The 12,459-nt window shown below is 34.8% G+C and overlaps 2 protein-coding genes across 3 annotated transcripts in view; both read left to right on the forward strand.

Moving 5' to 3' along the window:
• The first annotated feature begins 403 nt into the window (after positions 1-403).
• Positions 404-4,176, forward strand: LOC110029645 (putative pentatricopeptide repeat-containing protein At5g37570). Its single transcript, XM_020732028.1, has 2 exons — positions 404-2,583; positions 3,414-4,176. Exon 1 carries the CDS (start codon positions 695-697, stop codon positions 2,528-2,530), a length of 1,836 nt encoding a protein of 611 aa, XP_020587687.1. The 5' UTR covers positions 404-694; the 3' UTR covers positions 2,531-2,583; positions 3,414-4,176.
• Positions 4,177-4,797: 621 nt separating this feature from the next.
• The window catches only part of LOC110029647 (pseudouridine-5'-phosphate glycosidase), a 32,613-nt gene continuing 24,951 nt past the window's right edge, over positions 4,798-12,459 (forward strand). The window contains exons 1-8 of one of the 2 annotated variants that reach the window (XM_020732030.1): positions 4,798-4,930; positions 5,089-5,227; positions 5,531-5,569; positions 6,545-6,650; positions 7,154-7,264; positions 9,361-9,443; positions 10,020-10,079; positions 11,672-11,732. In XM_020732030.1, coding sequence (XP_020587689.1) covers positions 5,567-5,569; positions 6,545-6,650; positions 7,154-7,264; positions 9,361-9,443; positions 10,020-10,079; positions 11,672-11,732 — 424 coding nt within the window. In that variant the 5' untranslated portion in view covers positions 4,798-4,930; positions 5,089-5,227; positions 5,531-5,566. The remainder of the gene's footprint in view (positions 4,931-5,088; positions 5,228-5,530; positions 5,570-6,544; positions 6,651-7,153; positions 7,265-9,360; positions 9,444-10,019; positions 10,080-11,671; positions 11,733-12,459) is intronic. The other variant, XM_020732029.1, reaches the window with a different exon arrangement.

A 12,459-nucleotide genomic window follows, 5' to 3' on the forward strand; every position in this document is an offset into this window, starting at 1 on the left:
ATAAGGAAATACATTCTTTTTCAATTTATTTTAATGGCGTGAATTTATGGATAAATCATGATGTAATAATTGAGATGTAATCTAATTTTAAAGTTATATCTATATATTTTTCTAGGTTAAAATTAGATATATATCACCCGAAACTTGCTACTTACAAATTAGCCACCCACTTTCATTAATTTTTCAAATTTTTCCTCAAATATCAAAATTCATCATAAAATCCTGACCCATATTTTTAATTTTATCAAATTACCAATAGCTTAATCGTGACTCACATAAATACATTCGTTCATTAGTTAAAAAAAAAAAAGTTTAAAATCTATAAATATCAAAACTTTCGGATGGTTTTTATGTAATTATTCCTTTTTTTGAATGATGAACTAAATTTATATTTATATCAATTTAGTCTGGATAATTCCCTCCAAATCAATTTTCCCTCCACCACCTCAACCGTTCCGATCTCTTCACCACGGCGGGTGTAGCCGCCCACCATTGCCCCCCTCTATCTTGTCGTAGATTCTTCTTCTCAATCTTCTCCTAAGCTGTCGCAGTTCTCCTTACGGCCCTCTCTCCCCCTTCGGTTTCCAGCTCAACCTGCCATTTGTGACCAATTTCCGCTCCCTCATGTACTCGGCTCCACAAAAGTCCCAAGACGCAACCTCGACTCTCGCGCGCAAGCAGTATCGCCATTACTATGGCGCGAAGGTGGAGCCGAGCAGAGGAGGATCGCATTGCCTCTCTAGTGGATCTATACGCTGGAACCACCCGGCAGCTCAAGCAGATTCACTCCCACGTCGTAGCCAACGGCCAGTCTCAAAACAACTTCATTGCTGCAAAGCTCGTGAGAACATTTGCAGATCTGGGAAGCCTTGAACATGCTCGTGCTATAGCCGATGACCTAACTAGTCCCAATACATTTGTTTGGACTGCTTTGATCAGAGGCTATTCTCTTCATCCTTGGCTCGATAACTCCAGCAACCATGAAGCAATTTCGCTCTACGAACGGCTGCACCAGTTTTACCCTGCGGTAAAACCTCTCTCGTTCACAATATCATCAGTCCTCAAGGCGTGTGCTCAGATGCGGGCTCTCGGTGAAGGAGGACAAATTCATACTCATGCTTTCAAGCATGGATTCCAGCTAGATTCCCATGTTCAGACCACGCTCATTGATTTCTATGGAAAATGCGGCTATTCTAGAGATGCACGTAAAGTATTCGATGAAATGTATACAACGGAACCCGACGTCCAGGCATGGAATACAATGGTCGTCGCATATGCGGAGGCAGGGGACATGGAAGCTGCACGTAAACTGTTTGACAAAATGCCTGAGACGAATGCACATACATACATTGCAATGATCAATGGCTATGCCATGGCAGGCAAGATGGACCTCGCTCGTCAGCTGCTCGACGACAAATCCTCATCGAATGAGAAGAACTCAGTCGTCTTCACCGCCTTGATAGCCGGATATGCGAAGTCCGGCGATTTATTAGCTGCTCGACAAATATTCGAGGAACTCATCGACAGGGACGTGGCTTCATGGAATGCAATGATCACTGCTTACATTCATGCCGGGCTTATCGAAGAAGCAGTAGCCCTTTTCCACCTGATGCTCGATAATGGCAGTCGGTGTAATCCTCAGCCCAACCACACTACTATAGCCACCATCGCTTCCGCCTTCGCTCAATCCGGTTCGCCCAGCCAAGCGAACTTTTTCCAAGCCTATGTCGACCGCCGTGGGGCTGAGCTGCTCAACAGCCACACCATCGCCGCCTTAATCGACCTTCACTCAAAGTGCGGCGATCTAGACAAAGCTTACGATCTCTTCCGCAGATGGGGGCGAAAGGACTTGGTTTGCTACAGCGCAATGATCGCAGGGTTCGGGATTCATGGATGCGGCCAGAAAGCGATCAAGCTGTTCGAAGAGGTTCAGGAAGCTAACTTGAAGGTAGATGCAATATGCTTTGTGTCGCTTCTTGCAGCGTGCAGCCATTCCGGCATGGTGAAGGAGGGAAAAAGGTATTTTGAGCTCATGAGAACTAAGTACTGTATCACTCCAATGGCTGAACATTATATGTGTATTGTCGACTTGCTTGGGCGGGCTGGGCAGGTGGAAGAAGCTTATAGTTTGATCCATGGAGGAATGCTAATAGGAGTGGAGCCTAATGCTGGGGTATGGGGAGCTCTGTTGAGTGCTTGTAGGAGTTATTCTAATGTGGAGATTGGGGAGATAGCTGCAAGATGTTTGATGGAGATTGAGCCAGAAAATGCAGGGAATTATGTGCTGTTATCGAATATATATGCGAAGGTTGGGAGATGGGGCGAGGTTGCGAGTGTGAGGGCAGTGATGAGGAGGAGAGGGATGAGGAAGGAGCCTGGTTGGAGCTTGGTGGAGACGGAGGGAGGTAGAGGAAGGAAGTTCATGATGGGGGAAGCTTATGATTTGGCATTAGAGTTGGTATTGTTTGTTTTGAGTTGGCAGTTGAAGGAATATGGCTACCTTCTTAACATGGAGGAAATAGAAGAGTAAGGACAGAGTTCATGTGTGGGGAGTGGACAAAGAAATTTCAAGCTCAAGAAAAGGTATGAATTATTTAATTTTTGATAAATGGTGCATTTACATACATACCACATAAGTCTTATGCATATATCTGTATACCGCTCAAATCTTTAACATCACATAAAAGATACCACAAGGAGTATCTTTGTACATGTGAAATACACCTTTTCATACTTATGTTTATGACAAGTGTGTATAAGTGTAAATATCAAATTTTGGGTATTAGATATGTAAATAAACAAGGATTGTGATGTATGCATGTAAAATTCCCTTGATAAATTTGTTTGCATTGAGGAACTAGAAGTTATAAGAAGCTCAAAGGGTTTAAAGATTACTTTAGGTGTTAGATATTTTTCTTATATGATATTTATTTTTATAAAAATTAGTTTGTCTTAGTTATTGTGCATTCATCCAATTTAAACCTGACATAGAAATTCCTCTAGAAACTTTCTTTCCCTCTGTCGAAAGTTGGCCAATGGGTTTTTCTTGCACTAAACTAGGCCTGACTCACCCTCTATCTTGTTCCCAATAACCTCTCCCTCTTCCATCAACTTCCCCTCTCTTCTCTCTTTTCATAAGTGCCATAAAGAAGTAAGAAATAAATTGCTAATAACCATAATGCAAAGAAAGAACGCCAAGCCAAAGCAATAAGAAGAAGGTGACAAGAAGAACTAATTATCGGAAGATAGCTCGGAAGAGAAGAAATGATCAAGGAGCTTCATCAAAAGAATCGTTTAAGATTTTTGACAATTAAAAGATTTATTAGATTCTAATTATTAATTATTTTCTATCATTTATCTCTTCATAGTGCATCAACTTGATTCTTCATACTAAATCTCTCACTTTTTTCTAGACTTTGTTGTTGTACCATTACGAATTCCGAGGATTTCAAACGGTTCAGAAGAAAGAAAGTACAACAAAGAAGGGTCCGTCGACGGGAGACCATGATCCTCACTTATCCAATTGGATGCAACCATTTGAGCTAAAGACAAATGTCATCCTAGCCAAGAGAAGGACAAAAATAACGATTCAAACTCGGGCAAATTGAACTTGAATAGACATATCAACACCCAAAGTAATCATCATAAGAAATCCGGGCGAAGGTATCAACCTACCTCTCCACAGATCTAACTCAAGGAAAGAATTTAGTTCCTCGCCATTACCAGCCGTTCTGTGGATACCCCTGAGATTCCTCATCAGGGATCAAGAATTGATAACATAACAGTCTCAAAATCATCCAAAGAACCTCCATCGTCAAAGAATGAGCTATCAATCGAGTTACGGTGATCCACCATCTGTTCTATGGCCTAGTCTCGTTCTGTTGACAGGAAGTCCTCATCTAATGATCAAGGGTTGAAAATTAGATTAGAGCAATAGATCAATAAAGCCCAATCGATCGAGCCAGTCCTGCCGACTGGAAGCAATTCAAATCTAGCTGATCGACTGTGCCAACTCAATCAAGCCAATTGAACCAACATTATCGAGTCAAAGTCATGATTGCCCGATCGACCCAACCATTGGACAGGCGATCAATATACATGCATATGTAAAATACCAAAAATATCATGCAACGACCCCATTAAAGAAGAGATAAAAATGTCATATCATATATTGTACTCCCGTATCTATAAATCGGAAGATAATTTTATAAGATTAGACTAATAGACAAAATATTTTATTTTTCATTTCTCTTTCTGTCTCTCTATCGCTGTCATTTTTACTCTCTAACCCTTTGGATGTGATTCACATATGAACTGGGATTCAACATATTAGAAAAAACTTAATCTGTTTTTCTTCTAAACTTCACCGTAATTCATACTATATTAGGACTAAATGGTGTTTTATAAATCAAGCTAGATGCATAATTCTGATCCCTAGAATATAATTTATGCTCTATAATAAGCCAAAAGAATCTTCTGGAATGAGGTAAAATTTTTGAGATCATTATCTGAAGATGATAGCCAATTGCCTCCAAACCTTCAAATTTGAAGTACGTAAAATAAATTTAATTAGAAAAATCAAATAAACAGTCATGAATCTTTTCAAAATTTTTTTCTTTATGTAGTAATTGCTATGAAAAATGCCCTAAGAATTATGTATTAGTTATATAATATTATATTGTTGGATTTTAATTTATCCGTTAGAAACATCTCCTAATCATAATATTTAGGAGATAGAGAAAAGAGGAATGTTGGATAGCCAGAGAATTAAGAGAATAGGAGTAAACTAGTATTTTAAGTCTCTCTCATGTCTTATCCTTCATCCTTATTCGGAACCATTGACCACACTTTATAGCTATGATCATATGAGGTTGCCATATGCACAGAAATGTGAATACATAAATGCTGGTGGTGCTCTTTGAGTTTACAGGTGTATCTTTTTACATGTTAAAATATAAATAAATAAAAATATGACTGAGAAATATTATGTCTTCATTCGTAGTTTTAATTAAAATTTTACTGTATTGCCGTGTTTTATAAGCCCACGAAATTATGAATTTTTATTTAAGTTTTAAGATTAATTTGCAGCCCCTCTGCAAATCGCCGGAGCTTGTCCCTTGCTGAAATCGGAAAACCCAACGAACTTGGAAATCTCTAAAGTTGAAAGAAGCGGGGTGTGAGGTAACGAGCAAGGCATCTTTAAATCGAATTCCTGAGAGCAGCGGAGGTAAGAGCTTGAAAACTCACGAAGCTATATCTTTCTCGTCGCTTCTTTGCTTGCTTCGTTCCTATATTTTCTCGCAAGTTTAATCTCTAAATCCTTTTGATTTGGAGATAGAGTGAATCAATGCCTTCCACCTGTTTGTTTAACTGCCGCAGTTTCAGTATTCTGTTATTTCATTAAAGAGCACTGGTTTTTGTTGAGCAAACCATATTGCACTGTTTTGGCAGTTAATTTGTCTATTGGAAGAATTGTTTCATATGTAAAGCCAATAAAAAAAGGGGCTATTTTATTTTGTTTCTTTTTCAGAGCTTAAAGTGGGAGCTCAAGGCGTCGCTGAAGGAAATGGCAAGGATCTCAATTTAAACTTTGAATCTTAATTCCTTTCTCCCGCTTTAATTTTTTTCATGTTTTACCAGTTTAAGCTCCTAAAAATATAATTTTAACTGATTTTTTTTCCGTCTTTTAGTGCATGATAAAATTAGTAATTTTCAATTTGATCCCGATGTATTGTGTATGGTTAAAGAGTAAGATGAATGCAATATGGCCGAGATATGTTTTTAGTAACATGTTTTCTGAGGGACTTAAAATAAAAAGAACTCTTCACTGAGTAGGGCAGTAACATTTCTTCCTCTTTCATAAGCTATCTCTACCACTCCTCTAAAAACTTTAGCTGAGGAATTGTGACAGTACAACATAGGTACCACTCTAAGTAAATCTTAGAAAACTTACTTCATAATTCCATACTTTAGGGCTTAAGTTGAATTTCATGTCGATATATGCATCCTACAATTTTTTAATCCCAACACCATTGATGTATGTGTGTTGGAGGTTTTGACCACACCAGTCCAAGCAAGATGATGAACTTGGAATTTGGAGTAAAGATGAAATTTGGAAGCATCTTTTGAGCCTAAGATGATTTAGTAATGCATTTCTAGTTATTCACAAATATATTTTTTATAGTCAACCCCTTTCTCACATAAATGAAGCCATGTGATTGTTGTGCTATATTTTTAGTTTTTCCAAACCGTCTATTATATATTTTTTTAAGTAATGCTGTGAAAATTACTAACCATTTGAAACCTATTTAATTATTTTTTGTGCGTGCCTGCTCATCCATTTGATTAATTTCATTTGGGATAAGACTGATAACGATAATGATGATGGTGATAATTTGATTGATCTCTTTCTAGACTAAAAAGGGTTGATGAGTTTTTTTTTTAATAAAATGTTGTTTTTTTCTTGAAATAAGAAAAATATATATCATGAACACCTGGTATCTATAACGTTGTTTAGTTGGATAATTGTCCTAAGCTTTTGTAGGATGGAGAGGGACGCTCAGGACTTCTGAAAGTAGCCCCAAATGTGCGTAATGCGCTTAAACGTGGCAATGCAGTTGTCGCATTGGAATCAACAATAATTTCACATGGTAAGAATTTTTGGATACGATTAACCATATTTAGATACACAAAATGGTTTTTTTAATAGAAAATTCAAAATAAAAAGTATTTTATTTTTTTTAATCACATGCAATTGTATATATTTTTATTATTTCCCAAAAATTAGCTATAAAATTTGCATGCCATATCCTCTGAAATTAAGTAGCCATTTGGGAGCACTATTATTATTTTATTATTTTTTTGTTTATGCTTTGATATGAAATAATATATATGGTGATAGTAATTATTTTTATAAACACTCAAAATATCTAAAAATTATTTTAAGAATTTTGAAGTAAATTGATTTATTTTTAAAGATAAAAGTAAAATTTATGAATACTCTTAACATATTTTAAAAAACAGATGCAAAAAAAAAAAAAGAAAAAAAAACATAGAACTATGCAAAAAACCTAAAGTAGTTATAATTTCTCAATTCTTAACTTTTTAGTATTATATATATATATATATATATATATATATATATAATATTCAGGCATGCCATATCCGCAAAATCTTGAGACTGCTAAAGAAGTTGAGGCTATTGTGAGGCAAAATGGGGCTATTCCTGCTACCATTGCAATACTTGATGGTGTTCCGTGTATTGGTATGTTTATAGCCTATAGTGGCACATGTTTGCTCATTGATATTATGAAGAATAAGCATTTTTTTAAACAAAAAATAATAGTTATTCTTGTCTGGTTGATTCGAGTTTGATTTGATATCGGATGCTTTGTTGTTATATTTAATTGATATTGGGGTAAAGATGCTCAATGTATCGTTCTTAAATTTGAAGTTATAAATGTTTAGAAGTATACCATTCTTTGATGAAATATTAATGCACTAAAATCATTTCATATCTATATTATGTATTCTTATCATGTTTATGCACTTCAAGGAATGTTTAGTGATGCATGAAGTCTTAGGGTCCATAACTTTCTTATTCATATCTATAATGAGATTTGCAAAATTATGCACGCTTGTTAATTTCATTGTTCACAAACCATTAAGTTATAGAAATATTCATTTTCTTATATGTAAAAATGAAGATAAAAAAAATTGCCACGTATGATAATTTAATAATTATTTTTGAGAAATATGTCATAGAAATTCAGAATCAATTAAAACAATTACTCAATTGAAAAATTGCTTGAAATTGAGATTAATATTGTACCAAATTTGATTAGACTAAGTTATGTAATCAAATCAATTACTAGAAATTAAAAAATACATGTAAGTAAGATATGAGATCATCAAATGAAAGAGCCATGCCTCACCATTGCACAAGCATTTTATTTCCTCAGAATTTTAGAAGGCTTAGAAAGATTCTCATCCAATAAGAGAATTGCTGAATCAAAATAGAAATATTTTTTACATCCTCTAAACCCCCTCATGTAATGTTTAGATTTCCCATTCTTACATTTAAGATTCTCTTAAAGTAAAGTTGTTTGGACAATTACTTGAAATCATGATCATACCATTCATAGATAGTCACAACTCATAGAGTTATAATTTATGTCAACCAAGAATTTTGGTGATAAAAAAGGAGGCATTTAATTTAATTACAACATCGAAGTAAAGCACAATATTCTAAGATCATTAATTCAAAGAAGAAAATGAAATCTACTCGCCACTCTTCTTTTGAAATAACAAAATATGCATTTTATTCATCAAAGCAATTGAAAAAATAAGAGTTCAGGAATGAAAAATCAGTTGGAAAATAATATAGAAATGCTACATCAGACTTCCTTTATCTTCCAAGTGTTTTGTTGAATTACACGAGCAAATTACACACAAATTTCTCACACACTGCTCTCAAAAAAATCTTTCCACACTCATACAAGTATAGAAACTCTCTTTCTCACATGGGGGATCCCAATTGCTTCGTCATCTTTGAATTGATCCTTCCTGGCTCAAAACGAGACAAATTGAACTGTCAAAACCATCAATCCACGTGACTGGACGCTTAGGCACTGCACGTGGTGCTTGGGCGTTGAACTCTGGCGCCTTGGCGCCCATAACCTATAGCTAGAAACCTGGTTCTTTGGTTTTAGGCTTCCGAGATTGGCGCCTTGGTACCAGTTCAGCCTATAGACACTCCAATTTAGCTTATTTGCTCCTCAAGTTGCCTAATAACCTGTACACTGCATATATAACCACAAATATCATAAAAAAAACAGAAAAAAGACAAATAATATAAAAATAACATAGAAAGATTATGCACATTTGATACATGTTAGCCTTCCCCATTCCAACCTCATCTCTCACTCAACCTTAGCCACCTCACCGCAGCCTTCCCACCACCTTCGACCCCATCACTATTTGGTGTTTGTGTTGCGCGTCTTTTTGTAATTTCCCATTTTGGTGTGCGTTTGTTGTAATCCTCTATTTATTTTTTCAATAATAAAAGTTATATTTCCTTTATTGTTTGGTTAACTCTGATATCATAAACATCAAGTTTTACATACTTACCACCTTACACATGAAAAAGTTGTATTTTTCTTTTTAAAAGTTATGGTAATGGTCCTTTTGATGTAATATGAAAGATTTGGGTGGTTTAAATGTACAAATCAAAGTTTAGTTGTTACCAATGTAAATACATAAGAATTGGGTGGTGTGTTTGTAAATGCCCCTTTATTATTACGTTAATATAAGCCATGCAATAAGAGTTTGTACCTAAATTTTTGTTTGAATCTTTAAAAGGCCTGAACGACGAGCAACTAGAAAGGCTCGCGAAACTTGGATCCAGAGCTCGAAAAACTGCTCGTAGAGATATTCCTTATGTCGTGAGTAGTACTTAAAGACCACCTTTCTTTAATAATGTTCTTTTCTGATAAATGTAATGTGATCATATGTTATGCAAGTTTTATAGATATTGCAACCTAAACCTTTTCAGGTTGTTTCTTCCAGAGCCTGATAAAATCTTTTTTGTTTTACTTTCCTGCTAATATAGAATGAGCATAAAACTTTGGAAGATTTATATGTGTACCACTTAATTCTTATGCATTTATATATCTAACAACTAAAATTCAATTTCTACATATATGTCACCTTACCTATGCATGAGAAGGTGTATTTCACTTTTTAAAAGTTATGATAGTGCTATTTTTGTTGTGATGAAGATTTGAGTGGTAATATAAACAGTAAAGTTTTGGTGTTAGATATGTAAATATGTAGGAATTTGGTGTTATGTATTGTAATGGCCTAAAATGTTTTGGTGTTGCCTAAAGTCACACTTTCACCATTTGCTCTTGTTTATGTGTTAGTTTTTTCACTTTCTGCATGCATCCATCAATGGATTTGTAGCGGAAAGTGAGGTTTGAGGAACTGAATTTTTTACATCTATCATATTGATTCTGCAGATTTCAGCTCGTGAAAATGGTGCAACAACTGTTTCAGCCACAATGTTTTTTGCTTCTAAGGTATGTCTTCTTCTTCTTGTTCAAAATTTTTATTTCAAAACTTCATGATCATCATGAAGCTTTATTCTGACATTTAATTGCTGAGTGAAGTGTTAAAATAGTCCCCTGACTATTTACATGGGGTTATTTTAGTGTCAGAGTCTATAAAAGTGCTAAATTAGTTCTTAGACCTTTTTAGTATGGGCTGAAATAGTCATTAAGGAGGACTATTTTAGTCCCTTCCCCCTTCTCTTAAAAGAGTTTGGGGACTAACTTGATACTTTTATAGACTCCGGAGCTAAAATGAACTCCTATAAAAAATGAACATTTTGACATTCTTGTCTTTAATCTCTCAGTATAATATTTGACTGTACAAGTGCATTCTTGTCACACATTATGTAGAATAACACTAAAGGCCTAAATTATCATTTATTAAACTAATAATCAGTAATATTAGAGTTTTCAATTAATTTACAATACTATGGATAATTTGAAACTTTATTGTGTTGTCAAGAATGAATTTATTTAGAGTATGTTACTGGCTAAAAATTATCAGTTATTATTTTATTTATTTATTCAGAATATATTTTGAGTGAAGAGCCAAAATAGTCCCCTAACTGTTTACCTGGGATCATTTTTGTCCCGGTCTATAAAAGTTCCAGTTCAATTCTCAGATTCTCTTAATATATTTCAGCCCTAATTTAAAGAGTTTCGAGATTAATTTGACACTTTTATAAATTGTGGGATTAAAATGGCCCCCATGTAAACTATCAAGAGACTATTTTGCCATTTAATGTTTTTTATAGAAAATAATTTTAAAAAATGGGGTTAGGAATTGAACCGTTGGTTGGTTCAATTGAGCAAAACCCAAAGCTGGACGGTTTCATACTTTCAAGGAGAGTGAGCCATTGAGGAGTGTAAGAGGCGAGCGACAATTTGGCCTCGTGCTCAAGCATGTGTGAGGGTTGTCTCCACATAGTGCACAACCATATTTTGCTCACGTACATCAATGCTTCCTTGGAATTTTCAATTGCATTTGAAGATGACCGAGAAAGCATTGACGTAGAGCTTGGGCTGGAGGAAGCATTATGACTTGTGCACTCATGGTTTCAATTAAGGGGTATTTGCATACGTACCACACAATTTTTATATATTTACATATCTAACACCTAAATTTTTATATTCACATGCATATCACTCAAATATTTAATAGCACGTAAAAAAATACCACTATTATTAATTTTTTAAAAGTGAATACACCTTTTCATGTATAGGTTTATAATACCATAGTTTTAGAAATTTAAATACCAAGCTTTAGATGTTTGATTTGTAAATACATAAGAATTGCGTGGTATGGATATAAATTTCCTTTAAATTAATTACAAATCTGTGTAGAATCAGCAGTGAGGAAAAGTTGCTGGAGGCTAACTTTTCTTATTGCAGCTTTTGATCACGCTGCATTGAGCCATTGTGAAGATGTTGAATGTGAACTGTGAAAATTAACAGGAATATGTGATGCCAATAGCAAAATTTTATGCTTAGCTCTGTTTTCTTGTCTCCCCCCAAATATTTGTTCTTATTCATGCTTTAAAAGAATATTTCAATAACTGCAGGCCGGCATACCACTTTTTGTCACTGGAGGCATTGGTGGAGTGCACAGGCATGGTGAACAAAGTAGGTTGCCTGAAATTTAAATTCTTGGGGCATTTACATGCATACCACCCAATTCTTATGTATTTACATATTTAACACCTAAACTTTACTTTTAAAATTTATATTATTCAAATTTAAAATCACGTAAAAATACTTTATTTTAAACTTTTAAAAAGTGAATACACCTTCATGCATAGGTAAAGTGACATGAAAAAATTGAAGCGTGTTAGATATGTAAATACATAAGAATTTAGTTGTATGTATTTAAATCTTTTTAAATTTCTCATATCTTAGATTTCCTGCAACATGAAGATGGTTGGTGCCTTTTTTTCTAAAATACGAGATGTTGCTTTTTCTTTTTTGAAGGTGTAAAGATAGAATTGTTCTTCTTTTGTACATTCATATTGTAGCGGTGGTGAATCAGCAGAAGATTTACACTGCTATTTTGAGGATCAAAATTTTTTTAGAAGTCATTGTTCATAGAAAATTTTGTTGGTTGAAGTTGTATCATTTTGTTTTTTTTTGAAACATTTACATACGTGTTGATCTCATTTTTAGTGAGGTCTTAGTCTTCTACTCTTAGAACCTAGGATCTAGCTTTAGGAGTTCTTATTGACCATCCTAGCGGACTAGCAATGGAGCCCACCTCCCGTAGAACTTCAAGCCACTTCTTGACTCATTTTTGTGAAGAACTCGCATAAGTGGTTCCAAGCACTCAACTTCTAGTTGTAAGGGCTAAGGACCAACA

This window comes from Phalaenopsis equestris, unplaced genomic scaffold (assembly GCF_001263595.1).
Source record: "Phalaenopsis equestris unplaced genomic scaffold, ASM126359v1 Scaffold000600, whole genome shotgun sequence".
NCBI lineage: Eukaryota > Viridiplantae > Streptophyta > Magnoliopsida > Asparagales > Orchidaceae > Phalaenopsis > Phalaenopsis equestris.

What these genes read in the sequence shown, in the direction of transcription:
- LOC110029645 (XM_020732028.1), top strand. Translation starts at nt 695, where the DNA reads ATGGCGCGAAGGTGGAGCCGAGCAGAGGAGGATCGCATTGCCTCTCTA.